The sequence below is a fragment of the Lynx canadensis genome, chromosome A3 (genome assembly GCF_007474595.2).
Source record: "Lynx canadensis isolate LIC74 chromosome A3, mLynCan4.pri.v2, whole genome shotgun sequence".
Classification (NCBI taxonomy): domain Eukaryota; kingdom Metazoa; phylum Chordata; class Mammalia; order Carnivora; family Felidae; genus Lynx; species Lynx canadensis.
Genome location: NC_044305.1, coordinates 24,319,107 through 24,343,869, shown reverse-complemented (window position 1 = coordinate 24,343,869; position 24,763 = coordinate 24,319,107). Strand labels below are relative to the sequence as shown.

General features: G+C 37.9%; 1 protein-coding gene across 3 annotated transcripts in view; it reads left to right on the top strand.

Moving 5' to 3' along the window:
• Window positions 1–24,763, top strand: part of ITCH (itchy E3 ubiquitin protein ligase) — a 144,712-nt gene that overhangs the window by 22,002 nt on the left and 97,947 nt on the right. Inside the window, exon 3 of one of the 3 annotated variants that reach the window (XM_030309756.2) lies at window positions 22,089–22,179. In XM_030309756.2, coding sequence (XP_030165616.1) covers window positions 22,110–22,179 — 70 coding nt within the window. In that variant the 5' untranslated portion in view covers window positions 22,089–22,109. Of the gene's footprint in view, window positions 1–22,067; window positions 22,180–24,763 lie in introns of those variants that run through there. The other 2 variants (XM_030309757.1, XM_030309758.1) reach the window with 2 other exon arrangements.

Genomic DNA, 24,763 nt, shown 5'->3' with positions numbered 1-24,763 from the left:
GCAGGGTAGGGGGCAGAAAGAGAATCCCAAGCAGGTTCCACACTGTCAGCGCAGAGCCCAACTTGGGGCTCCATCCTGCAAACCACAAGGTAATGACCTAAACTGAAATCAAGTGTCAGAAGTTTAACCAACTGAGCCACCCAGGTGCCCCAAGGTCCCTGGAGATTCTATAGGAATTTTAGGATGGATTTTCTATTTCTGCAAGAAACATTGGGATTTTGATAGGAGTTGCATTGACTCTGTAGACTGCTTTGGGTAGTATTAACATCTTAACAGTATTAAGACTTCTAATCCATAAACATAGGATGTCTTTCCATTTATTTGTGTCTTCTTTAATTTCTTTCAGCAATGTTTTATAGTTTTTAGTGTTACAAGTCTTTGACCCCATTGGTTAATTCCTAAGTATCTTACTATTTTTGATGTTATACATAAATGGGTTTGTTTTCTTAATTTCCTGTTTAGATTGTTGATTGTTTTTAATTTTTGTTATTTTTTTTTAATGTTTATTCATCTTTGAGAGACAGATCACAAGTCAGGGTGGGGCAGAGAGAGAGGAAGACAGAGAATCCGAAGCAGGCTCCAGGCTCTGAGTTGTCAGCACAGAGCCCAACACAGAGCTTGAACTCACAAACTGTGAGATCATGACCTGAGCCAAGGTCGGACACTTAACTGACTGAGCCACTCAGGCACTCCTTAGATTGTTCATTTTTAATGAATACAAATGCATTGGATTTGTGTGTGTTAATTTTTGTGTCTTGTTAATTTGCTGAATTTGTTTTAGTTTTAATACTTTTTGTGTGTGTGTGTGGAATCTCTCGGGTTTTTTATATATACAGTCATATCTTCAAACAGAATTCTGCTTCTTCCTTTCCAATTTGGATGCCTTTTATTTATTTTTTTCTTGCCTAATTGCTTTTTTTTTGGGCTTCTAGTTCTATGTTGAATGGAAATGGTGAGAATGGCCATCCTTGCTCATTGCTGATCTTCGACAAAAAGCTTTTATTTTTTCACCATTGAATGTGATGTCAGTTGGGAGTTTTTCATATATGGCCTTTATTAACATACAGGTGGTTCCCTTCTAGTTCTACTGTGTTGAATGTTTTTATCATGAAGGGGTATTAAATTTTTTCAGATGCTTTTTCTCTATCAATTGAAATAATCGTGTTTTTCCCCCCTTCATTCTGTTAATATGGTACGTTACATTGATGAATTTTTATTGTTGAACCATCCTTACATTCCAGGATTAAATCCCACTTGGTATACAATCCTTTCAATAAGCTGAGAAATATCTGTTTCTCCCTTCAAACATGTCAGTTTTTGCTTTATATGTTTTGATGATCTGTTATTAGCTGGGTAAATGTTTATAATTGAATCTTCTTGCTGTTTCAGACCTTTTATTAATATTGTAACATCTTTTGTCTTGTAACTTTTTTTTAACTTTTATTTATTTAGTTTTAAATGTCTACACCCAATACAGGGCTTGAAATCATGACCCCAAGATCAAGACTCTTCTGATTTAAGCCAGCCAGGCGCCCCATCCTTTTTTGATTTAAAGTGTATTTTGTGTGACATTAGGATAGTCACATGGAATATCTTTTTCTATCCTTTCACTTTTGGCCTATTTGTGTCTTTGGATCTAGACTGAGTCTCTTGTAGACAGCATATAGATTATGTTTTAAGCCATTCTGCCACTTTCTGTCTTTTGATTGGAGAGTTTAATCTTGTTTCATGTAAAGTAATTACTGGTAAAGAGGGACTTCCTCATTTTACTATTTATTTTCCATATGTCTTACAGTTTTTTCTGTCATTCGTTGTTCATTACTGTCATTGTGTTTAGTTGATATTTTGTAGTGAAACATTTTTATTGCCTTCTTATTTCCTTTTGTGTATATTCTGTAACCATTTTCTTTGTGGTTACCACAGGGATTACATTTAAAGTCTGAAAGTTATTGGGGCGCCTGGGTGGCTCAGTCGGTTAAGTGTCCGACTTCAGCTCAGGTCACGATCTCGCCGTCCGTGAGTTCGAGCCCCGCATCAGGCTCTGGGCTGATGGCTCAGAGCCTGGAGCCTGCTTCCCATTCTGTGTCCCCCCCTCTCTCTGCCCCTCCCCTGTTCATGCTCTGTCTCTCTCTGTCTCAAAAATAAATAAAAAATGTAAAAAAAAAAAAAATTAAAGTCTGAAAGTTATAATACTCTAATTTGAATTTATAACACTTAATTTCAGTAACATACAAAAAATGTTCTTTTACAGCTTTGTCACCACCCATTGCAGTTATTGGTGTCACAAAATTGCATCTTTATACATTGTTGTGGCATTGCCTCTTATAACCTAGCCTTGGGTGTCACATACTGCCCTTTCCTGCCACATTCTATTCAGTAGAAGAGAGTCAATCTGGCCTACATTCAAGAGGTGGGATATTAGTTTCCATCTTTTGAAGGGAGCTTGTGGATATATTTTAAAATGCCCTCATCTTGGGGCGCCTGGGGGCTCAGTCGATTAAGCGTCTGACTTTGTCTCAGGTCATGATCTTACGGTTCGTGAGTTCAAGCCCCACATCAAGCTGTGTGTGGACAGCTCAGAACCTGGAGCCTGCTTTGGGTTCTGTTTCCCTCTCTCTCTGCCCCTCCCCTGCTCATGCTCTCTCTCTCTCAAAAATAAATAAACATTAAAAAAAAAATTTGTTAAAGTGCCATCATCTGTTGATTCTTGCCTGACTCAGTTATTACATTAGGTTGCAGAATAATGATTCTTTCATTTCTTCTTCATTTATTAAGCTCAGCTAAATTTTGAGGGGAAACTCCATCCCCATCACCAGCCTCCAAATATTACTTCTGAACCAGCTTTTTTATTACATTTTAATATTTTTTATTCTTACCCCCAAATTTCTGGTTTATTAGATAACATTTCTGTGTTTGTTTCATCATTGGTAAAAAAGGTTGTAGTATCTACGTCACAGGGAGTGTATTCATTTCCTGTGACTGCTGTAACAAATTACCTCAAACTTGGTGACTTTATTAAAATAAAGATTTATTTTCTCACAGTCCTAGAGGCCAGAATTCTGAAGTCAAGATGTCAGAAGAGCTGCATTTGCTCTGAAAACTCTAGGGAGAATCCTTCCTTTTCTAATTTCTGCTGGATGCCCGTGTTCCTTGGCTTGTGGGCGGCATAATTTCAATCTCTACCTGTCTTCACATTGCCTTTTTTTCTTCTCTCCTCTGTAAGTCTTTTTATTTTATTTTATTTTATTTAAAAAAATTTTTTTTTCAACGTTTATTTATTTTTGGGACAGAGAGAGACAGAGCATGAACGGGGGAGGGGCAGAGAGAGAGGGAGACACAGAATCGGAAACAGGCTCCAGGCTCTGAGCCATCAGCCCAGAGCCTGACGCGGGGCTCGAACTCACGGACCGCGAGATCGTGACCTGGCTGAAGTCGGACGCTTAACCGACTGCGCCACCCAGGCGCCCCCTCTGTAAGTCTTTTAACAGGACAATTGTTGTTGGATTTTAGGTCTACCTGGATAATCCAGGATGATGTTATCTTGAAATTCTTAATTTTATCTGTAAAGATCCTTTTTCCAAGTAAGGTCATGTTTGTAGGTTTCAAAGAATAGGATGTGGATGTATCATTTTGGGAGCCACTATTCAACCCATCACAAGGAGATTGCATTAAATGAATTACTGCATGCAGAATTCTTTAAAAGTTCTTAGCACGTGACTATTCACCAAATTAGTTATTTTTTATTATGGTGATGCTTGTGTTTTATAGCAGCCTCCTGAATTTAATATTTTATCTCTTATACCACCTTATTTTAGCAATATAAATTTCCATACCTAGCATCCATAATTAGGGTGGCTTTATGTTATGCTTTGCCTAGTATAGTTCTGGTTTATTTCCATTGACACAGTGTTCTATCTTGTCCCTGTTCATACTCAAAAATAACCCAATTTGGATGAAAAATTAAATGGTTACTCTCCCATAATTCATCCTATCCTTTATTTTGCTGTTTGAGAAAAATCATTACTGAATGTAAAATAAGTATATACCCTCCTATTTGAATTGTAAGAACTTCAGGATAGATTCTAAACATGTTAGGTTAGTACTTCAGTGTAAGTTTTCTTGTTCATGTACTTTATAGGAAAGATCTTACTTTACCTTAGCACTTAGCCAAAATTATACCTTGGCTTCTCTGTTAGTTTTCTGTTGCTGTGCAGTGAATTATCCCAAGGTTCAGTGGCTTAAAATAACAGTAACGTATTATCTTCTGCAGTTTCTGCAGGTGAGAAATTTGGGAGCAGCTTGGCTGAGCAGTTGTGGCTTAGGGTCTCTCTTGATATTGCAGTTAGATATCAGGCAAGTCTGCATTCATCTATAGCCTTGACTGGGACTGGAAGATCTACTTCCAAGGTGACTCACTCATGGTTAGCAAATTGGTGATGGCTCTTGGTAGGAAGCTTCATTTCCTTTTCACCTGGGTCTCTCCATAGGACCACTTGAATGTCTACATAGTATGGTGGCTGGCTTCTCCCAGAATAAGCAATCCCAGGGATCAAGGCAAAAATTGTAATGCCTTTTATGACCTAGCTTTGGATGTAATACACTGTTGTTTCTACCATATTCTGTTGGTTGTATAGGCCAACTCTGTACCACTGTGTCAGGGGAATTACACAGGAGTTTTGAATATCCGGAGGTAAGGATTATTGGAGGGCATTTTTGAGGCTGGCTGCCACAGCGTCTAGACTTCTAACTGGCCAAGAATTCAAATGTTTTTATATTCTAAACTTTTAATATTTATTTATTTGTTTACAGCAAGCATGAGTGGGGGAGAGGGACAGAGGGAGAGAGAGGATCTTAAGGAGGCTCCATATTCATGGACTGAGCTACCCAGGCACCCTTTTATTTTTATTTATTCTATTCAGATCTTTTTATATATTCTTTCTTAATTCATCTGAATTCCAAGGGTGCCAACCCAGGTGTTGTTGTTGTTGTTGTTGTTTTCATTTTCTCGTGTTACCTTGTTATGAGTATGTTTTATGTTCACATGTTTGTATAGTTACCCCAAAATAGTTGGCTTTAAAAACATTTTTTACTTTTCTCGCTTAAAGGTTTTCTGCTTTTCACTTGGTCCATGATACTGGTCAGTTTCTAGGTTATTAGGTGTATTATGTAGAGTCTTTTGAGTTTTCTAGGAAGACATTCACATTGCTTGTGAATTATGTTTTGTTTCTTTCTACTATTTATAACAACAGAGCCCAGTTCATTGATTTTTTGTAGTCCATTCTTTTTCTGTTGTATCATTTTCCCCTTTGTCCTTTGTTGGCCAAATTTAAGCACATCTCCTGTTCTCTTCCTATTTTCCTTTTCATCCATAAGTGCTTCTCTTCTGTGGTGTCTTGTCCAAATTTTCGCTCCCTACAAAGTCAAAATTTATTACTACAGCCTGTATTTCCTTACTTACGTTATTTGCACAGGGAGCACAGTGTCAATTTTCTATAACTCTATTTATATTTGGCTCTCCCTCACATTTTAAGTTCTAGGAGGGCAGAAGCCTTACCTTTGTAAATCTGTGGTGTTTACTATTATGATGGGAAACTTTCTGCAGTGTGTGTTCATTGGTTGCTTTTGTATTGTTATTATGAACCTAAGAACAAAAACACCCTTTGTAACCTCACTTATTTACAAATAGAGGCTCTTTTGTACAGGTTACAAGTGCCCCCATTTATTTGGAAAAATGTTAGGCAGTGGTGAGTCCTTTGGATCGTAATAGATATTTTTAAAACTTTTAATGTTTAGTAAGAAAGATATCATAATTTCAAGTTCTTCTGAAGTGTCATAGAAAAGTACACCTTGAGTAACTTTTTCATATTTATTGATCAATTCAACAGGTATTTGAAGGTATACTATTAATATGCTTCAGGCATTACATCTGGCTTTTCATGTAAAGATGAATGGCCCCTGATCTTAAGAAAACAGTTTGAAGGAGGAGATAGATTTGCCACAGATATTAAGGGACAGCTATTGAACACTTGTTAGGTTTAAGACTGTCTTATAGCACTTCGTGGTATTATCTCACTCTTCAAAACAAAACTATAATAAAATTGTCCCTGTTTTATGGATGAAGAAGGAATGGTTCATAGATTAAGTAATTTGTTCATGTTTGCACAGTAAGTTACAGTGTTAGTTTGTGGATCTAAATCTGTCTGATTCCAAAGCCTGCACATTTAATTACTGTGTTGTAATATCTCCTGGAATACATGCAGCAGGGTTGATGAGAAGAACTTCATTATTTCTGCTTTGGAGTCGAGGGAGAGCTACCAGATGAAATGCTTGAGTAGAATGTTGAAGGATAAGAGAAGACTAGATGAATGGGAAGTTAAGGAAGGAGCAGAGCAAAGTTTGAACAGAAGGAACAAGTAAACCACAGAAATATTAAACAGATGGCATGCTGAGGTAGGATGAGTAATTCTATATGGTTAAAGCGTGGGGTATGTATGAGAGAGTGGAAGGTGAGTTAAGAGAATAGGCAAGTGAGGATCATCAGAGATGTAGGGGATTCATTTTAAAAATCCTTCTGACAACATTGTATATATGGACAGATTGAGGCTAGACAAGGACAAATGTTGAAATTAGTATGGTAGTGTAAGGAGAGCCAAATGAAGGGAGTAGTGATGGGGATAAAGAGGGAACTGTAAAAAAAAAATAATAATAATAATTACAAGATTTTTCACTCATATCCAACTGTTTTATTTTAATGTTTCAAGGAATTTTGCCTCTTTCACATTTCCCATTTTTTAGTCATAATGGTGATGTATGTAGGTTCTTAAATAGTACCTAGTTTTTTCACTTTGATACTTAAGAGCAGGGGGGTTAGCAAAATCATGGCCCATGGAAGCAATCTGGCTTTCTGCCTGTTTGTGTAAATAGTTTTTCTGGTACACAGTCTCATTCATTCATTTTATGTGTTGTCTATGGCTGCTGTCACACTACAAGGGAGTTGAGTAGTTGTGACAGAGATCATATGGTCTACAAGGTTTAAAATATTTACTCCCTGGCCCTTTACAGAAAAACTCCTTATTTCAGAGCATCAGATTGAAGACATTCTATTATCTAATAACTAAAGTGAATGTAATAGAGCTTACTTAATATTATGTACTGGTCATTATTAATTAGGTGACATTGACCACATTTGTCATTCAGAATCTACATTACTTCCTTAATGTATTTGGAAATCATATTAGTTAACCTCTCCCAAATTGCAAGGTTTCTTAGGTAAAGGGGGTTTAAATGTAAAGAGATTTATGAAAATAAAGAATGGAAAACTCTTTTGTACAGTTGAGTTTTGTTAGTCCAACAAGGACCAAAAAATAGTTTAAAGCTACAAGATGATTTAAGACTACATCATACTCTGGCAACCAAATTATTTTGTCAGTCTGGCAGCAGTAGGTATTGTTTGATCCCTATTCTAGTGTTCTGACAATCTATGTACAGAGCTTGCAATTTTAGACTACTTGAGCTGACTAAAATTGGTGTATCCTATCTCCACAGTATAGGCTGTTCCTACTGGGGACTGTTTTCATGCAAATTCCTTTTTTTCCCTGAATGTTCCTTCTTTTCTTTTCTTTCTTTTTTTTTTTAATGGCATCCTATTTTTGTTTCATGAATGTAGTATCTTTTCATCTCTCTGAAGATGTTAATACATTTTTAAAAGTGTTCTTTGTTTTTCTTTGGCATTACTTCATGATAGGAGCTTCTCACATTGCCTGCTAGTATTTTATTATGTTTAAAGAGGGGAGACTAAAAATCAGGCTGGGAGCTCTGAGTGTGCATGTATGGAGGAGAAGCTTGTTAACAGAGAACCTCGCTATAGGATTTTCTGGTGGATAACCTTTTAAGAAGTTGGAGGACTTCATAAAAAGACTCATCCTATCCACTGCCTGTTTGGTTCCTTTAATTCTCCTGTTTTTGATATTGTCCATCCTTTAACTGTGGCTGGCATCTCCCATTCTAGAGATGCTCTATTTTACCGTCTCTAGAAGGAAAACCCCCAAGTCTTGTGTGAAGTAGGGGATTTAGGAATCACAGGCAGCTTTCAGACCATCCTGCTTATATGTCTTAAATTTACTCCCTACTTCCAGAATTACCTGGTGTGTCTTGAAGACACTTCAGTGTAAAACAACTTAGTTCTTGGCTTTTCCCTACTACCAACATAGGAACCGACTTTCTTGAGTGTGCTGTTACTTAGCATTGCTCTGTTTTGTAGTTGACTGTAGTTAGTTGCTTGCTGTTATCTCCACTTCTATTTTTCCTGACAAATAGTACTATAGTTACTTTTTTAATTTTTAAAATTTCTTTGCTAGAGTTGAGAGGGAATTTGAAAGGGGATTCAGATGTGCATGTGTAATCTATCATCTTTTTGTAAAAGACCTTTTTCCACATATTTACTTTTTGTTTACATTCTACAGCCTTTTGGGTTCACACATTTTTTTTTTTTTCTCTCAAATATTTTTTCTCCATACTGGTTTGGAATTTGTTCATTCTGTTTTTAATTTTTTACTGCTTTTCATTGAAATTTTAACTTGCGTATAAACCTCACTGAAGTTAGTATCTTTGCCTTGCTTAGCAATACAAAGATCTTGGAACTTGACTCCAGCTATCTCCATTCCTGATTTTAATTCTGTTATTCAGTATTTTAGCTTTATACATATATTTTTAATTTTTTTTAATTTTTTTTATGTTTATTTGAGGGAGAGAGAGTCAGTGTCAGTGGGGGAGGGTCAGAGAGACACAGAACTTGAAGCAGGCTCCAGGCTCTGAGCTGTCAGGTGTCGTGGACTTGAACCCACAAACTGTGAGATCATGACCTGAGCTGAAGTCGGAAGCTTAACCAACTCAGCCACCCAGAGCCCCCTATACATATATTTTTAAATGTTTATTTATTTTGAGGGGAGTGAGCGTGTGCCTGTATGTGCACTTGCAACGCTCGCACAGGTTGGGGAGGGGCAGAGAGAGAGTCCCAAGCTCTTCACTGACAGATGCAGGGCTCCATCTCACAAACTGTGAGATCATGACCTGAGCCAAAATCAAGAGTTGGACGTTTGACTGAGCTACCCGTATGCCCTTAGCTTTATATTTTTAAATGCCCAAGTTAGACATTCTTTCATGTATTTTGTATTTATCTAATTTTACCACTTTCTTAGTCACTTTCGTATCTTGAGTTGCAGAACTTTCTTTCACAATCATTGTCTTTATTCCTGAAATATATCCTTTGGAATTTCCCCTAGTGATGGTCCATTGATAGTAAAATATTTTAGCTTAAAAATAAAAAATGTCCCCTAATTTTTTTGTCTTAAAGAGGTTTGTTGATATGTAGTTCACATTCCATACAGTATACCCATTTAAAATGTACAATTCAATGGCTTTTAGTATATTCAGTGTTGTGCAATGATCACAACATTCAGTTTTAAAACATCATTACCCCAAAAATCACTCTGTCAGTGAATTCTCACCCCAAATCCCACATCTGCTCAGCCCTAGGCAACCAATAATCAATTTACTGTCTCTGTAGATCAGTTTACTCTGACATTTCGTGTAAATGGAATCATACAATATCTGGTCCTTTATGACTGGCTTCTGAGATTTAGCATAGTACTTTCAGGGTTTATCCACGATACAGGTTTTACCAGTGCTTCATTTCTTTTTATTGCCGAATAATAGTCGATTGTATGAATACACCACATTTAAAAAATCCATTTATTAGTTTATGGGCATTTGGGTTGTTTCTATTTTCTGACTATTACGAATAATGCCGTTGTGAATCACGTTCAGGTTTTTGTGTGGACATATGTTTTCATTTCTCTTGGGTATATACCTAGAGAAGAATTGCTATATCATATGGTAATTCAGTGTTTAACTTTTTGAGGGACCACAAAATGTATTCCATTGTAGCTGTACCATTTTACATTCCCATTAGCAATCTATGAAGGTTCTAGCTTCTCTATATCCTCATTAATACTTGTTATCAGTCATTTTGATAATACCCATCCTAGTAGGTGTGAAGTGGTATCTCATTTTGGTTTTGATTTGCATGTCCCAGATGATTAATGATGTTGAGTATCTTTTCATGTGTTTATTGGCCATTTGTGTATCTTCTTTGGAGAAATGTCTAGGTATTTTGCCAATTTTTCAGTCATTGTCTTTTTGTGTTGTGAGAGTTTTTTTTTATATATTCTGGATACTTTTATCAGATATACATGATTTACAGAAATTTTATTGCATTTTGTGGGTTGACTTCTCACTTCTTGATGGTGTTTTTGAAGCACCAAAGTTTTAGCTTTTGATTTATATCCACTTTATTTTGCTTTTGCTTTTGGTGTTATATCTGGTTCTATTTGAATTTTAGGGTTTTTTTTCCTTTAAAAAAAAATGCCATTAGGATTTTGATAGGGATTGCACTGAATCTGTAGATCTTCCAACCCATGAAAATGGATATCTTTCCATTTATTTGTGTCTTCTTTAATTTCTTTCAGCCGTGTTTTGTAGTTTTCATCTCCTTGGTTAAGTTTATTCCTAAGTATTTTATTCTTTTTGATGCTATTGTAAGTGGGATTGTTATATTTATTTATTTTTTTCTGACTTGATTGCTCTGGCTAGTACTGTAGTACTGTGTTGAATAGAAGTGGTGGGAGTTGGCATTCTGTCTTATTCCTAGTATTAGAGGAAAAGCTTTCAATTTTTCACCATTGAGTGTGGTATTAGTTGTGGGCTTTTCATATATACTCTTTATTTTGTTGAGGTAATTTTCTTCTATTCCTAGTTTGACAGTTTTTATCATGAAAGACTATTGAATTTCTTAAAATGCTTTTTTTTTTTCCAACATCAATAGTGGTGATAATGTGATTTTAGCCTTAATTCTTTTAATGTATAATGCATTGATTTTCATATGTTGATCCATCTTTGCAACCCAGGGATAAATCCCACTTGGTCATAGTGTATTAAGTCTTTTAATGTGCTGTTGAATTTGCTTTGCTAGTATGAAAAACTGAAAATTTTGAATTGTTAAAATGTGGCAACTCTGGAAATCAGATTCTTCTTCCACTTCATGGTTTCTTATTGCTACTCATTATGGTGGTTGTTTGCTTGTTTGGTGACATTTCCAAACTAATTTTTTGTGTAGTCTGTATTCTTTGTCATGTATGGCCACTGTCTTAGACTTCACTTCCTGCTTGCTTGGAGCCTGAAGGTCAACCAGAGTTAAGAGCCAGGATCTTCTGTCCTTCCTGAACAAGCATCCACACCTGGGAATGCGCATGGACTTCTAGATTTAACATAATACCCAGGAGTTTTTCAAAGCTCTCATTCCCCCAAATGTCTCCTTCTCCAGTCTCTTCCTTCCCAGTCTTTTCTAAATTTTTTTTTTTAACGTTTATTTATTTTTGAGACAGAGACAGAGCATGAACGGGGGTGGGTCAGAGAGAGGGAGACACAGAATCTGAAACAGGCTTCAGTCTCTGAACTGTCAGCACAGAGCCCGACGCGGGGCTCGAACTCACGGACCGCAAGATCATGACCTGAGCCGAAGTCGGCCGCTTAACCGACTGAGCCACCCAGGCGCCCCCTTCCCAGTCTTTTCAATATATCTGTTGTGTGTCCCATCTATTATCCCTTGCCCCAAGTGGCAGTGGTTAATACATTTGATTTTAAATGCTTTTGACAGACACTGCCTGGGAAAGTATCTCAGCCCCAAGGAGGCTCCCTGGCAGGGAAAACAAAGGCAAGAGAAGTTCTGAGCCAATCCTTCATGTAACTTACAGACAGTTAAAACATGCGCCCACGGTTCTTTTGTAGGGGTCTAACTTAATTTTTTTTTACATATGGTTGTGCAGTTATTCCAGCACCATTTGTTGAAGAGATAGCAATTGATGAGGGAAACAAAGGCAAAAGAAAAAAAATTAAATTTCCCTATTACTTAGAGCCCATTGACAAGTCCTTGAAACAGGCAGAGTGACCTTCCTCTGGTAGCTCAGTGGCCTCAATGTTGACACTTTGCTAAGGACAAAAGGCAATCTTAGCCTGACCCCCTAGGAACCTGTAAGTCTACTTTAACATATAAAAATTCCTATTGAAACTCCTTTTTCTCTACCTCCCCCTACCCCGCCAAAATACATGTTGGTAATCATACTCCAAGCTCATGGCCCACTGATAATACATCTGAAGGGTCTTTTGACTGAGGAGTTATTAGACAGTAGTAAATGACCTTTACCTAACAATAGCTAGGCACCTCAAGGTCTTGGAAATCTTGCTTCCAAAATTCCTTAGAGACTTAGGCTATCCCTAACCCCCTCCCAACTTGAAAGTCACAACCCCATGCAGCTTTTTCTGCCCATGGCTCGTCCCCCCCCACCCCCCGTGCTTAAAACAAACAAACAAAACCAAAAAACAAAAATAACCCTTTTTGCACTGAAGACGTTTCAAGAATTCTTTCTTGGCTGTTGGCTCTGAACCCCAACATTTTCTGTATCAGCAATGGTTATTATTTTATTTATTTATTGCAAATTTTTATTTATTAAAGTAATTTCTACACCAAGTATGGTGCTCGACCGCACACTGCCGCTCACCAGCGGAGCCGCCTTGGTGCTCCAGCAATGAGTGACACCAAAAGATTTGACATAGTTAGATATGACACCAAAACACAATCCATGAAAGAAAAAATTAGAAATTGGACTTTATTAAAGTTAAATCCCTTGGTTAACAAAGGCACTATTTATTTATTTTTTAATGTCTTTATTTTTGAGAGAGAGACAGAAAGAGAGTGCAAGTGGGGGAGGGGCAGAGAGAGAGGGAGACACAGAATCTGAAACAGGCTCCAGGCTCTGAGCTGTCAGTACAGAGTACGACATGGGGCTCAAACTTATGAACCGTGAGATCCTGACCTGAGCTGTGTAGTTGGACGCTTAACCGACTAAGCCACCCAGGTGCCCTGTACAATCTACCAATTAAGCCACCCAGGTGCCCTGTACAATCTGGTTTTCAATCCTATTCCTGGCACAGTGCTCCTAAAACCCTTGAAATTTTCTAAGTAATGAGAATGATAAAGGTGTCTTTTGTTATATTATTGAGGTGACTTTTAGACCTTGTCTTAAGAATGGAGACTGGTTGCTAGTGGAGCCAACCATGTGATTGGAGGTTGTAGCTTTCAGTCCTACCCCCCAAAACCCCCCAACCTCTGGAGAGGGGAAGGGGGCTGGAGATGGAGTTCAGTTGCTAATGACTAATGATTTAATCATCCATACCTGTGTAATAGCTTCCATTAAAAAATGTAAAAGGATGAGTTTCAGAGAGTTTCCAGGTTGCTGAATGCAGGAGGATTTGGGGAGAGTGGTATGCTGGCTGAGGACATGGAAGCTTCACACCTTTTCCCCATACCTTGCCCTATGCACCTCTTTCATCTGGCTGTTACTGAGTGATACCTTTTATAATAAACTAGTAACCCAGGAGATGATAATAATAAGTTTGATTTCTGTGAGCCACTCCAGCAAATTAATCAAACCCAAGTAGGTAATCATTGGAACCTCTAATCTATAGCTGGTTAATCAGAAGCACAAGGGACAACCTGGACTTGCATATAAGCATTTGAAGTGTGGTGGGGAGCTTGTAGAACTGATCATTTAACCTGTGGGATCTGACACTATCTCTGAAATAAGTTGTAGGACACCCAGCTGGTGTCAGAGAATTGCTTGTTGGTGTGAATGATGCGGTTTGAAGTGTTGCAACGGGTGTGGAGTCCACGGCCAAGAAAGAATTCTTGAGATGTTTTTGGTGCAAAAAGGTGTTTTTATTATAGCATAGGGACGGGACCCATGGGCAGAAACACCTGCAATGGGGTTGTGAGGAATGACTGATTATATAAGATCTTCTATCCTATGGAGGGTAGGGTGATGTTAAGTTTCCAGAAAATTGAGTCTATAGGTTTCTGGAGATTATGTTTTTCTTATGAATCATTAAGACCGTTGCAAAATGATGTAGACACATGTCCTGCATAACTGTGATCTCTATTAGTTAACCATTTGTTTTTCCCTTTTCTTTGTTCTTGGGTAGCCCTGAGTGCCTGAGGAATGTCACATATCCCTTGATGGGGAAGTGTTGCAGGGGTGTTAGCTTGTGCTTTGCCCTCAGCTTGCCTTTTGCTCCCGCATTATGAGGAAACCATAATGGAGGGAATTATGGGAAACCATGTGGGAGGAAACCATCCCCCACATATACACCCACATTTTGGACCCTCTACACTGTTAAGAGAGTGAAAAGAGAAGCCATAGTTTGCAAGAAAATATTTGTGAAACACATATCTGGTAAAAGACTTGATTCTAAAATACATAAAGAACTCTTAAAATGTAATAATGTGAAAACAAGTAAAAAGTGAGTAAAAGATCTGAAGAAATACCTTACCATACGTCAGATAAGCATGTGAAAAGATGCTCAACATCATGTCATATGGGAATTGCAAATTAAACCATCAGTGACATATCACTGTACATCTGTTAGATTGGCAAAATTCTGAAAAGCTAATAATACCAAATGCTGGTGAAGGTATGGAACAAAAAGAATTCTCCTTCAATCCTAGTAGGAATGCAAAATGGTGCACAACTTTGGAAGACCATTTGGCAGTTTCTTACTGGGTTAAAACATAGGCGTACCATTATCCAGCCATTGTGTACCTTTTTACTCAATTGAATTGAAAACCTAAGGCCACAAATAACTTATACATGAATATTTATAGCAGCTTTTTTCATAATTGTCCCAAACTGGAAGCAAGCAAAATGTCCTTTAATAGGAGAATGGATAAACTGTGGTGCAAACACACAATTGAATATTATTCAGCAATTAAAAAAAAAATAGGGGCACCTGGGTGGCTCAGTTGGTTAAGCGTCCAACTCTTGATTTTGGCTCACGTCATGATTTCATGTTCATGAGTTCCAGCCCTGCATAGGGCTCTGTGTTGGCAGTGTGGAGCCTGCTTGGGATTCTCCTCCCCCCCCCCCCCCCCACCTCAGCTTGCATGCACTGTCTCTCTCTCAGTAAATAAATAAGCTTTAAAAAAAAAAAAGCTGTCAAGCCATGAAAAAGTGTGGAAGAACCTTAATAGTATTGCTAAATGAAAGAAGCCAATCTGAAAAGGCCTCAAATTGTATGATTCCACCTACCTGACATTCTGGAGGAGAGAAAAACTACAGATAAAAAGATCAGTGGTCATCAGGGGGTTCTCAGTGTGGAGGGAGGAATGGATAGGTAAAGCTTGGATGGTGAGATTATTCTGTGTGAAACTAAACGTGGACCCGTGGCATTATGCATTTGTCAAAATCCATAGAACTGTACAACACAAAGAGTGGATGTGGATATAAATTGTGGGGCTTGAGCTTACAATCCCCAAATGCCTACTGACTGCTCAAGCATGTTCTACCAACTGAGCCAGCCAGGCCTCCCTGAATTTTATTTGTGTATCTATTTTTAATTTTTTAAACATTTTATTAATTTTTTAAAAAAGATTTTATTTTTAAGTAATTCCTACACCCAACGTGAAGCTCAAACTCACAACCCTGAGATCAAGAATTGCATGCTTAGGGGCGCCTAGGTGGCTCAGTTGGTTGAACATCCGACTGCGGCTCAGGACATGAGCTCACAGTCCGTGAGTTCAAGCCCCACGTTGGGCCCTGTGCTGACAGCTTGGAGCCTGGAGCCTGCTTCAGATTCTGTGTTTCCCTCTCTCTTTGCCCTTCCCCCACTCATGCTCTGTCTCTCTCACTCTCAAAAATGAATAAATGTTGGGGCACCTGGGTGGCTCAGTCGGTTGAGCATCCGACTTCGGCTCAGGTCACAATCTCGCGGTCTGTGAGTTCGAGCCCCGCGTCGGGCTCTGGGCTGATGGCTCAGAGCCTGGAGCCTACTTCCGATTCTGTGTCTCCCTCTCTCTCTGCCCCTCCCCCGTTCATGCTCTGTCTCTCTCTGTCTCAAAAATAAATAAATGTTAAAAAAAAAAATTAAAAAAAATGAATAAATGTTAAAAAAAAAAAAAGAATTGCATGCTTTACCAACTGAGGAAGCTGCCCCCCCCCCCCCGCTTTTAATTTTTTTTTTTTTCAATTGAAATGTAGTTGACACACAATGTTACATTTGTTTCAGGTAAACAACATAGAGATTTGACAGCTCTACATACTATGTTATGCACACCACAAGTGTAGTTGCCATCTGTCACCATACATCACTATTAAATTACCATTGACTGTGTTCCTTGTGCTGTACCTTTCATCCCCATGACTTATTCATTCCATATCTGGAAGTCTCCCACTTCTCTTCGCCCATTTTACCTCTTTACCCCTCCCTTTTGGCAATCACCAGTTTGTTCTCTGTATATATTGGTCTGTTACACTGTGTTCGTTTGTTTTGTGTTTTAGATTATGTATAAGTGAAATCATATGGTATTTGTCTTTCTCTGTCTGATTTATTTCGCTTAGCATAATACCCTGTAGGACCATCCATGCTGTTACAAATGACAAGATCTTATTATTTTTTTTTTTTTATGGCTAATACTCCATTGTATTTTTATATACCACATCTTTATCCATTCATCTACCGGTGGGCATTTAGGTTGTTTCCATATTTTATCTGTTGTAAATGCTGCAATAAACATAAGGGTGCATATATATTTTCAAGTTAATATTCTCAGTTTTCTTGGGGAAATACTCAGTGGTGGAATTACTGGATCATATGGTATTTCTATTTTTAATATTTTGAGGAACCTCCATACTGTCTTCCACAGTGGCTGCACCAATTTATATTCTCATTAACAATGCACAAAGGTTCCCTTTTCTTCACATCCTTGCCAATACTTGTTATTTCTTGGCTTTTTAAAAAATGTTTATTTTGAGAGAGAGGGAAAGCATATGTGTATAGGAAAGGGGCAGAGAGGGAGAAAGAGAATCCCAAGCAGGCTTACGCTGTCAGTGCAGAGCCTAATGTGGGGCTTGATCCTAGGAACTGTGAGCTCAAGACCTGAGCTGATATGAAGAATCTGGATGCTCAATGGCTGAGCCACCTAGGCACCCCACTTGTCTTTTTGATATTAGGTATTTTGACAGTTGAAATTGTAGACTTAAAACAATAAAAAACTTCCAGTGTATTCCTTGCACTGATTAACAAGGTGGATAAAGTGCCTACTTTTGTGGACTTTAGAGTCAATAAACAAATCAGAAATTTTTCAGTGATGTCATAGAAAGTAATAGGATGGTTAACTTCAGATTGGATAAGTCTGGACAGATCTCTGAGGAGGTGATATTTAACTGAGGCCTGACTACAAGAACATGTTAGCTATTTAAAGATACAGAAAAAAGCATTCTTAGCAGAGGGAACAGTTAGTACAAAAGCTGTAAGGCTAGGATGAAATAGTGTATTTGAGAAATAGAAAGCAAGCTAGATTTGCAGTGGGTGAAGGGAAGAATGATAAGAGGTAAAGTCAGAGAGTTAGCATGGGTAGTATGGACTTGGGGCATCTATAAGCCAGGGTAAGGAGTTTGGATTCTATTTTAACTGAGATAGGAGGTTATTGAGTATTTAAGCAGAGTAGAGTATGATCTAATTTTTATTTTTCAAAGAGGACTCCAGTTGCTGTGTGGAGGATGATGGGAGGGAGAAGGAGCCAATAGCAAGTACAGAAGCAGGGAGACCAGTTTAATGACTTCTAGTAATTTGTTGTCAGGGAAGGGATGGCTGTTTATAGCTTAGACTAGGATGGTTAAGAAGAGAAGGAGTAATGTGGCTATATAGTAGGGTATGTTTTACAGGTAGAATCATTAGAACTTGTTGAGGGAAAGATCATGCCCATATGTTTGGCTTGAGCAACTGGGTGGATGGTGGTGCTGTTGAAGCCAAGATGAGTGTGTCCAGGTATAGAGAGTTTTAATTTAGTCATTTTAACTGTGTAGGTAGGCAGTTGTAAGTAATGGTCAAGGTGAAAAGTGTGGAGCTCAGGAGAAAACATGGGACTGGAAGTATAGGTTATCTATTATATCTAGTCTCTCTTGCCTGTTTTTTATTTTGTTTATTTATTTATGTATTTATTTAGAGAGCACATATGAGCAGGGGAGGGAGGGAGAGAGGGAGAGAGACAGAGAGAGAGAGACATTATCCCAAGCAGCTCCACTCTTTTAGCGCAGAGCTTGATGCAGGGCTCAAACCCATGAACTGTGAGATCATGACCTGAGCCAAAACCAAGAGTCAGATGCTCAACCAGCCAAGCCACCCAGGTGCCCCTCTTGCCTGTTTTTTAACTTGTACAAATCATCAATGATAAATGTTTTCTTTTAAAAACCTCAAACAATACATATAAAACCAAAGTTCCCCATGACCACCTTCTTTACTATATCTACTCCTCTCCTCCACAAAGTTAACCACTGTGACCAGTGTCAGATGTGTACTTTTTCCTGCATTTATTTATATGTATCTATAGGAATAGATAGTTTACTTTTGTTTGCAAAAATGACATCATAATGTATATATTTTATAACTTAAATGTTCTTGGAATCATTTCATTTTGGTCATTAGTGAGTTACTTGTTTTAATGTCTGCATTGTATTCTGTTCTATGCTATGAATGTTACTTATTTAACTGGTTACCAATTGATACTTACGTGGTTTCTTTAGTTTTTCTTTTTTTACTATTATACGTAACGGTAATTTTTTATTCTTCTTAAGAATTTAAAGTATTTAGAGATATATAAAAGTAATATGTGTAAGTACATGCATTATTACAATTACCAGCATGTTTTTGCAGAGCAACTCATTCTACCACAGTGATTATCTGTAATTATCTGGAGAGAATCACTGTTCCTAAAAATGTGTTTAATCTGTACTTTCATTAGTCTTTTCTATATGAAGTTAATTTGAATTTTAAAATATATTTTATTTCTGTAGAGATCTTAAATTTATTTACTTTGTAACTTTGTAATTAATGCTAATTTAGAATAAATAATGTACACTATACTATTAAAAAGGTTATTTTTCCAGCAATAAATTGTTGATATAGATCAGCAGTTAGAATAGTACTTTATCATGCATAATAAGATCAGCACGGGATATTAGACTTCGCTTGCTGTCTCTTGATTTACTTCTCTTGATGTCATAGTACTGTTGCATACAGTCTTTTGGGTGTTGAGGAGAAGGTAATAACTATACAGAATGTGGTAATGATGTCTTTGGAAGGCCCTTTGTATAACAAGCACTTTGAACCAGAATATCCTGTACAAAACAGTGTTAAGGCTTTTGTGTTATAATTCATTTCTTTTATATTTTGGGTGACTACTAATGACATTATTTATGGTGTATGCCTTCCCTGTTTAAAATAAAAGGTCTCTTTTAATAAATTGTAGGTTATAAAAGATCTGAAGTGGGCAATTTAAATAAAGAAGATGAAGGGGGAAAAATGCACACACTGACGCACACACTCACTCACCCGCACACATACACATACCAGGCCACAGAGAATGAGCTAGTTTCTATAGTGAAGACCAAAATTTTAGCTTTGAACGTTTTCATAAGTCAAGGAATAAAACATTAGATTTTGTAGAGTTGGTCTCAGTGGGAATTATTGTTCCATTTCATTTTGGCAGATTTGAGAAGATACCAGAATTGTTTGATACTAAATTAAAAAAATTCCGTGAGCAGGGGAGAGGGGCAGAGGGAGAGAGAGAGAATCCCAAGCAGGCTCCATGCTCAATGTGGAGCCCGACGTGGGGCTTGACCCCACAACCCTGGGATCGTGACTTGAGCCGAAATCAAGAGTTGGATGCTCAACTGAGTGAGCCACTCAGGTGCCCCTGATATTTAAAAATTTTAATGGAAGTCTAAAATTGTATGAAAATTTAAGACAATAGGTACAGTATCAAGATATTTTGTCTTACCGTATATTATGGTTCTTACATAGTACTTGGTAAATAAGTGCTAAGTAAATTTCATTTCACTTTAATCTTTACCTTGACCCAGTTGAAATATTTCTAGTGTTGTTATCCAGTCCCCAAAAGCCTAAGAACAGATTTTTATTGTAAAGATATTTAAACACTATTAATGATAAAGAACATTTACAGAGCATTTTTTAAATATACATAATCATCTTTGCAACAACTCTGTGAGGTAGACGTGGTGTTATACTCATTTTTCTGATAGAAAACTGGGACCTAGAGAGGTTATATAACTTAAGTAGTGTCATATAAGTGTCATAGACAGGAATTGAGCCCAAATGTTCTGACTTTGTTAAAACATCTTTGTTATATTAATCATGCTGTTTCCACATGGGGTTACCTTTTCCATGATTGGAGACTGAAGAAGATATGTGAGACTTAATCATTTAGTGTAGTTCGAAGTCTTTGTTGTTGTTGTTGTTAAATTTATTTTGAGAGAGAAGACTGTGAGCAGGGGTGGGGCAGAGAGTGAAAGAGGGAGAGAGAGGATCCCAAGCAGGCTCATCGCTGTCAGCACAGAGCCCAGTGCAGGGCTCAGACTCATGGAATTGAGATCATGACCTGAGCCGAAATTAAGAGGTGGACTGCTCACCCGACTGAGCCACCCAGGTGCCCCTCAAAAGCCATTTTTTAATTCATTTCATCAAACAGATATTTAAGTGTTTGCTGTGTGTCAGGCACTATTTTTGGGCTTCTGGCTTTCATCAGTGAACAAAACAAAGATCCCTGCTCACATGGAGTTTATATTCTAGCCTAGAGATTCAAAACAATAAATATGGGGGGCACCTGGGTGGCTCAGTCGGTTGAACGTTCAACTTTGGCTCAGGTCATGATCTTGTGGTTTGTGAGTTCGAGCCCCACGTCGAGCTCTGTGCTGACAGCTCAGAGCTTGGAGCCTGCTTTGGATTCTGTGTTTCCCTCTTTCTCTGCCCCTCCCATGCTCATGCTCATGCTCTGTCTCTCAATAATAAATAAATGTTAAAATCCACTTGGATATGAAAAAAAACAATAAACATAATTACCAAGTGAATTACTTAGTATGTCAGAAGGTGATATATTCTGTAGAAGAAAAAAAAATGACCAGGGAATTGGAGCAGACTGTAATATTGTCAAGAGAACAAGTAAAACGAAAGTCCTAGTGCTAGAATGTGCTAGCATATTTGATGTATAACAGGGAGGTAGGTACTTGAGTAGATTAGGAGAATAGAAGGAGATAAGATCAGGAAGTTGGGAGCATGCATCTTATATAGTCTTTTAAGGTCATGGTATGGATCTAAGCTTTTACCCTGAGTAAAATGGGAAGCTTTTGCAGGATTTTGAACACTATAAAAGTCATCCTGATTGTGTTCAGAATAGGCACTGAAGCCAGACACAGCTAGAAACAGGGAGACCTAATCCAGGGGGGAAAAAAGGTGGCTCTGAACAGATTGATGGTAGAGGTGGTGAGAAATGGTTGGATTCTGGACATACTTTGCAAATGGAGACAACAGAATTTGCTGGCAGATAGGAAGGAAAATAAAAAAAGAAAGGCAGGATGACTTCAAGGTTTTTAGCCTGAGCGTCTGAAAGGATGGAGTTGTTACCAACTGAGATAATTTACAGGGAAAATCCGGAGTTCAGTTTGATTTGTTAAGTTTGGGGGGTTTTTCACATACCCCCAAGTAAAGTTGTTCAGAGTTTAGGAATGAAGTCTGGGATAGAAATATAAAGTTGGGACTCATTGGTATATAGATGACATTTAAAGTCACAACACTGAATGATATCTTTGAGGAAATGTGTACAGAGAGGTAAGAGGGAACTGAACCCTAGGATACTCCCAACATTAAGAGGGGAGAAAACAGAAGAGATTGTCAAAGGAGCCTAAGAACAATCAGTGAGGTAGGACTTAAACCTAGAGAATGTTCCTTGGGAGCCCAAGGAAAGAAAGTAAACCATGGAAGATAGAATGATTAGCCATGTAATTTTGCTGACAGGTTAGGCAGGATGAATACTAGAATTGAGATATGAAAATGGCCTGGTTAGCACCATACATATTTTTTTTAATGGGACTTTTTGATGTTTACAGTGTGTCCTTTGCCATGTTCAGGTTTGCCGTCCTGTTGGTGGTATGTCTGGCAGTGGATCGCAGCTTGGTTCAATGGGTAGCCTGACCATGAAATCACAGCTTCAGATCACTGGTAAGTCTTAAACAGATCTACTAGTATACTTTTTTTTTCTTCCTAAGATAAAAAATATAATCCTTTTTTTTTTTTTTGAGGGAGAGAGAGAGAGGGCGCAAGTGAGTAAAGGGCAGAGAGAGTGAGAATCCCATAAGGGGCAGAGAGAGAGAGAGAAGGAGGTAGGGAGAGAGAGAGAGAAGGAGGTAGGGAGAGAGAGAGAGAAGCGGGACTCACCCAAAGTGGGGCTTGAGCTCCTCTTACACGGGGCTTGTCCTCACCTGAAGTAGAGCTCTAGCTTACCTGATGTGGACTTGAACTCCCAAACTGTGAGATCGTGACCTGAGCCCAAGTCAGATGCTTCGCTACTGAGCCACCCAAGCACCCCAAAAAATAATCTTAAGAGAAGAAAATCTTCAGTGGCTATTATATATCAGGTGCTATTTGAATTAATATTTGCCTAATGAATGAATGAACAGATGGTTAGATATATAAAAATTACATTTTTATTTCAGGATATTCTTGAGTATTCTGTAGGGATTTTTTCCCCTCTCCCATTAAACATTGGTGTCTGGGGCAGTTGCTATTGTTTTTTGTTTTGTATTACATTAACAGCCTTGAGAGATAATTCACATACAGTTTACCCATTAAGAGGTCAATGATTGTTAGTATATTTGCAGTGTTGTACAGTTGTCAACACTGTCAGTTTTAGAAAACCTCTACCCATTAGTAGAAGACTTTCCATGTCCCCCAGCCACCATCAACCCTGGGCAATCACTAATCTACTTCCTGTCTGTAGGTTTTTCTATTCTGGATATCTCATATAAATGGGATCCTAAAATGTGTATGGCTTTTTGTTTCTGACTTTTTCTACTTGGCATGTTTTCAAGGTTCATTCTTATTGTAGCATGCATTAGTATTTCATTTTATTGCCAAATAATATTGCAAGCATGAACATGCCACATTTTCTTTATCCTTTTATCAGTTGATGTATGTTTGAGTTGTTTCTACTTTTGGCTATTATGAATAATGCTATGAACATTTGTGTACAAGTTTTTGTAAAGATGTGTGTTTTCACTTCTCTTGAGTACCTACCTAGGAGTGGAGTCACTGGTCATATATATGTTTCACTTTGTGAGGAATTCCAAATTGCTTTTCATTTTTTAAATTTTTTTTATTTTTCATTTTTTTAAATGTTTATTTTTGAGAGGGAGAGGGAGATGGTGAGCAGGGTAGGGGCAGAGAGAGAGGGAGATGGAGAACTCCAAGCAGGCTCTGCACTGCCAGTACAGAGCCTGATACGAGTTTGAACTCACAAACCACAAATTATGACCTGAGCCTAAGTCAAGAGTCAGATGATTAACCGACTAAGCCCCCCATGCACCTCTCCAAATTGTTTTTCAAAGCATTCACACTATTTGTATTCCCATCAGCCATGTAGGAGGGTTCCAATTTCTCCACATCCTTGACAGTGCGTGTTGTCTTTTTGATTATAGACATCCTAGTGAGTGTGAAGTGGTATGTCATTGTGGGTTTGATTTACATTTCTCTGGTGGTTAATGATGTTGAACATCTTTTCATGTGCTAAATGGCCATTTGTATATCTTTTTTGGAGAAATGTCTATTTAAATCCTTTGGTTGCTATTATTACTTAACTACTATCTCTGTCTTTCTTTCTCTCTCTAACCATATGAACCAAGTATATCACTTTCAGATTGATATTCCTAATGTTCTAATATGCCACTTATGTTACATTCCTGCTCAAAAATCTTTAATGCTTCTGTTTGGCTACAGTTTGGAATTTCGTTAGCCGGGGCTGAGAGCTTTCACAGTCTGGCTCCATATGGTCTTTTTGTAGATATTTATGCATGAACTATTTGGTGAGTCACTGGATTTTCTTCAGATATGCATGTGTCTGTATCACACAGTGAAACCTCAGTCTCTAACCTTTTAATGGCATTTATTTCTTCTAGAACAATTATCATCCTCTGTATGGTATTTTAGCTTTTATTACACCTATCTCACATCCACCTCTAGATGATGACTATTAGGCTACAAACCATGTCCTTATTATTATCATCCTCAAAACCTAAAAATGATTGAATTATGTTTAAAAACCACTTTCATAATGTGACAGCATCTTAGAATTTATTTTTGGAAATTCCTTCACTATAGTCTCTTTCCTTAGCAATGTCTGATTCTCAATGAAAGATACTGATATTTCTTTGTTAAGCAAGATTCTGATTATTTTCCTCTGCCCCCCATCCTGAAGCTAGCCTGAGTAGCTGATTTAAATTGAGCCAGCTTCTGTGCTCGCTTCGGCAGCACATATACTAAATTGAGCCAGCTTCTTAGGACTTTTTCTGGGCTGCTTAACATTAAACCTTTGATTGGAGTAATCTTTAAAAAAATCTTTACTTTTTCAGGTTATATAAGTAATACACATGTTTTTATTTTTAAAAACTTAGTAAAATAGGGGTGCCTGGGTGGCTCAATCAGTTAAGTGTCTGACTCTTCATCTCAGCTCAGGTCTTGGTCTCAGGGCTGTGAGTTCAAGCCCCACGCTGGGCTCTGTGCTGGGCATGGAGCCTACTTACAAAAACAA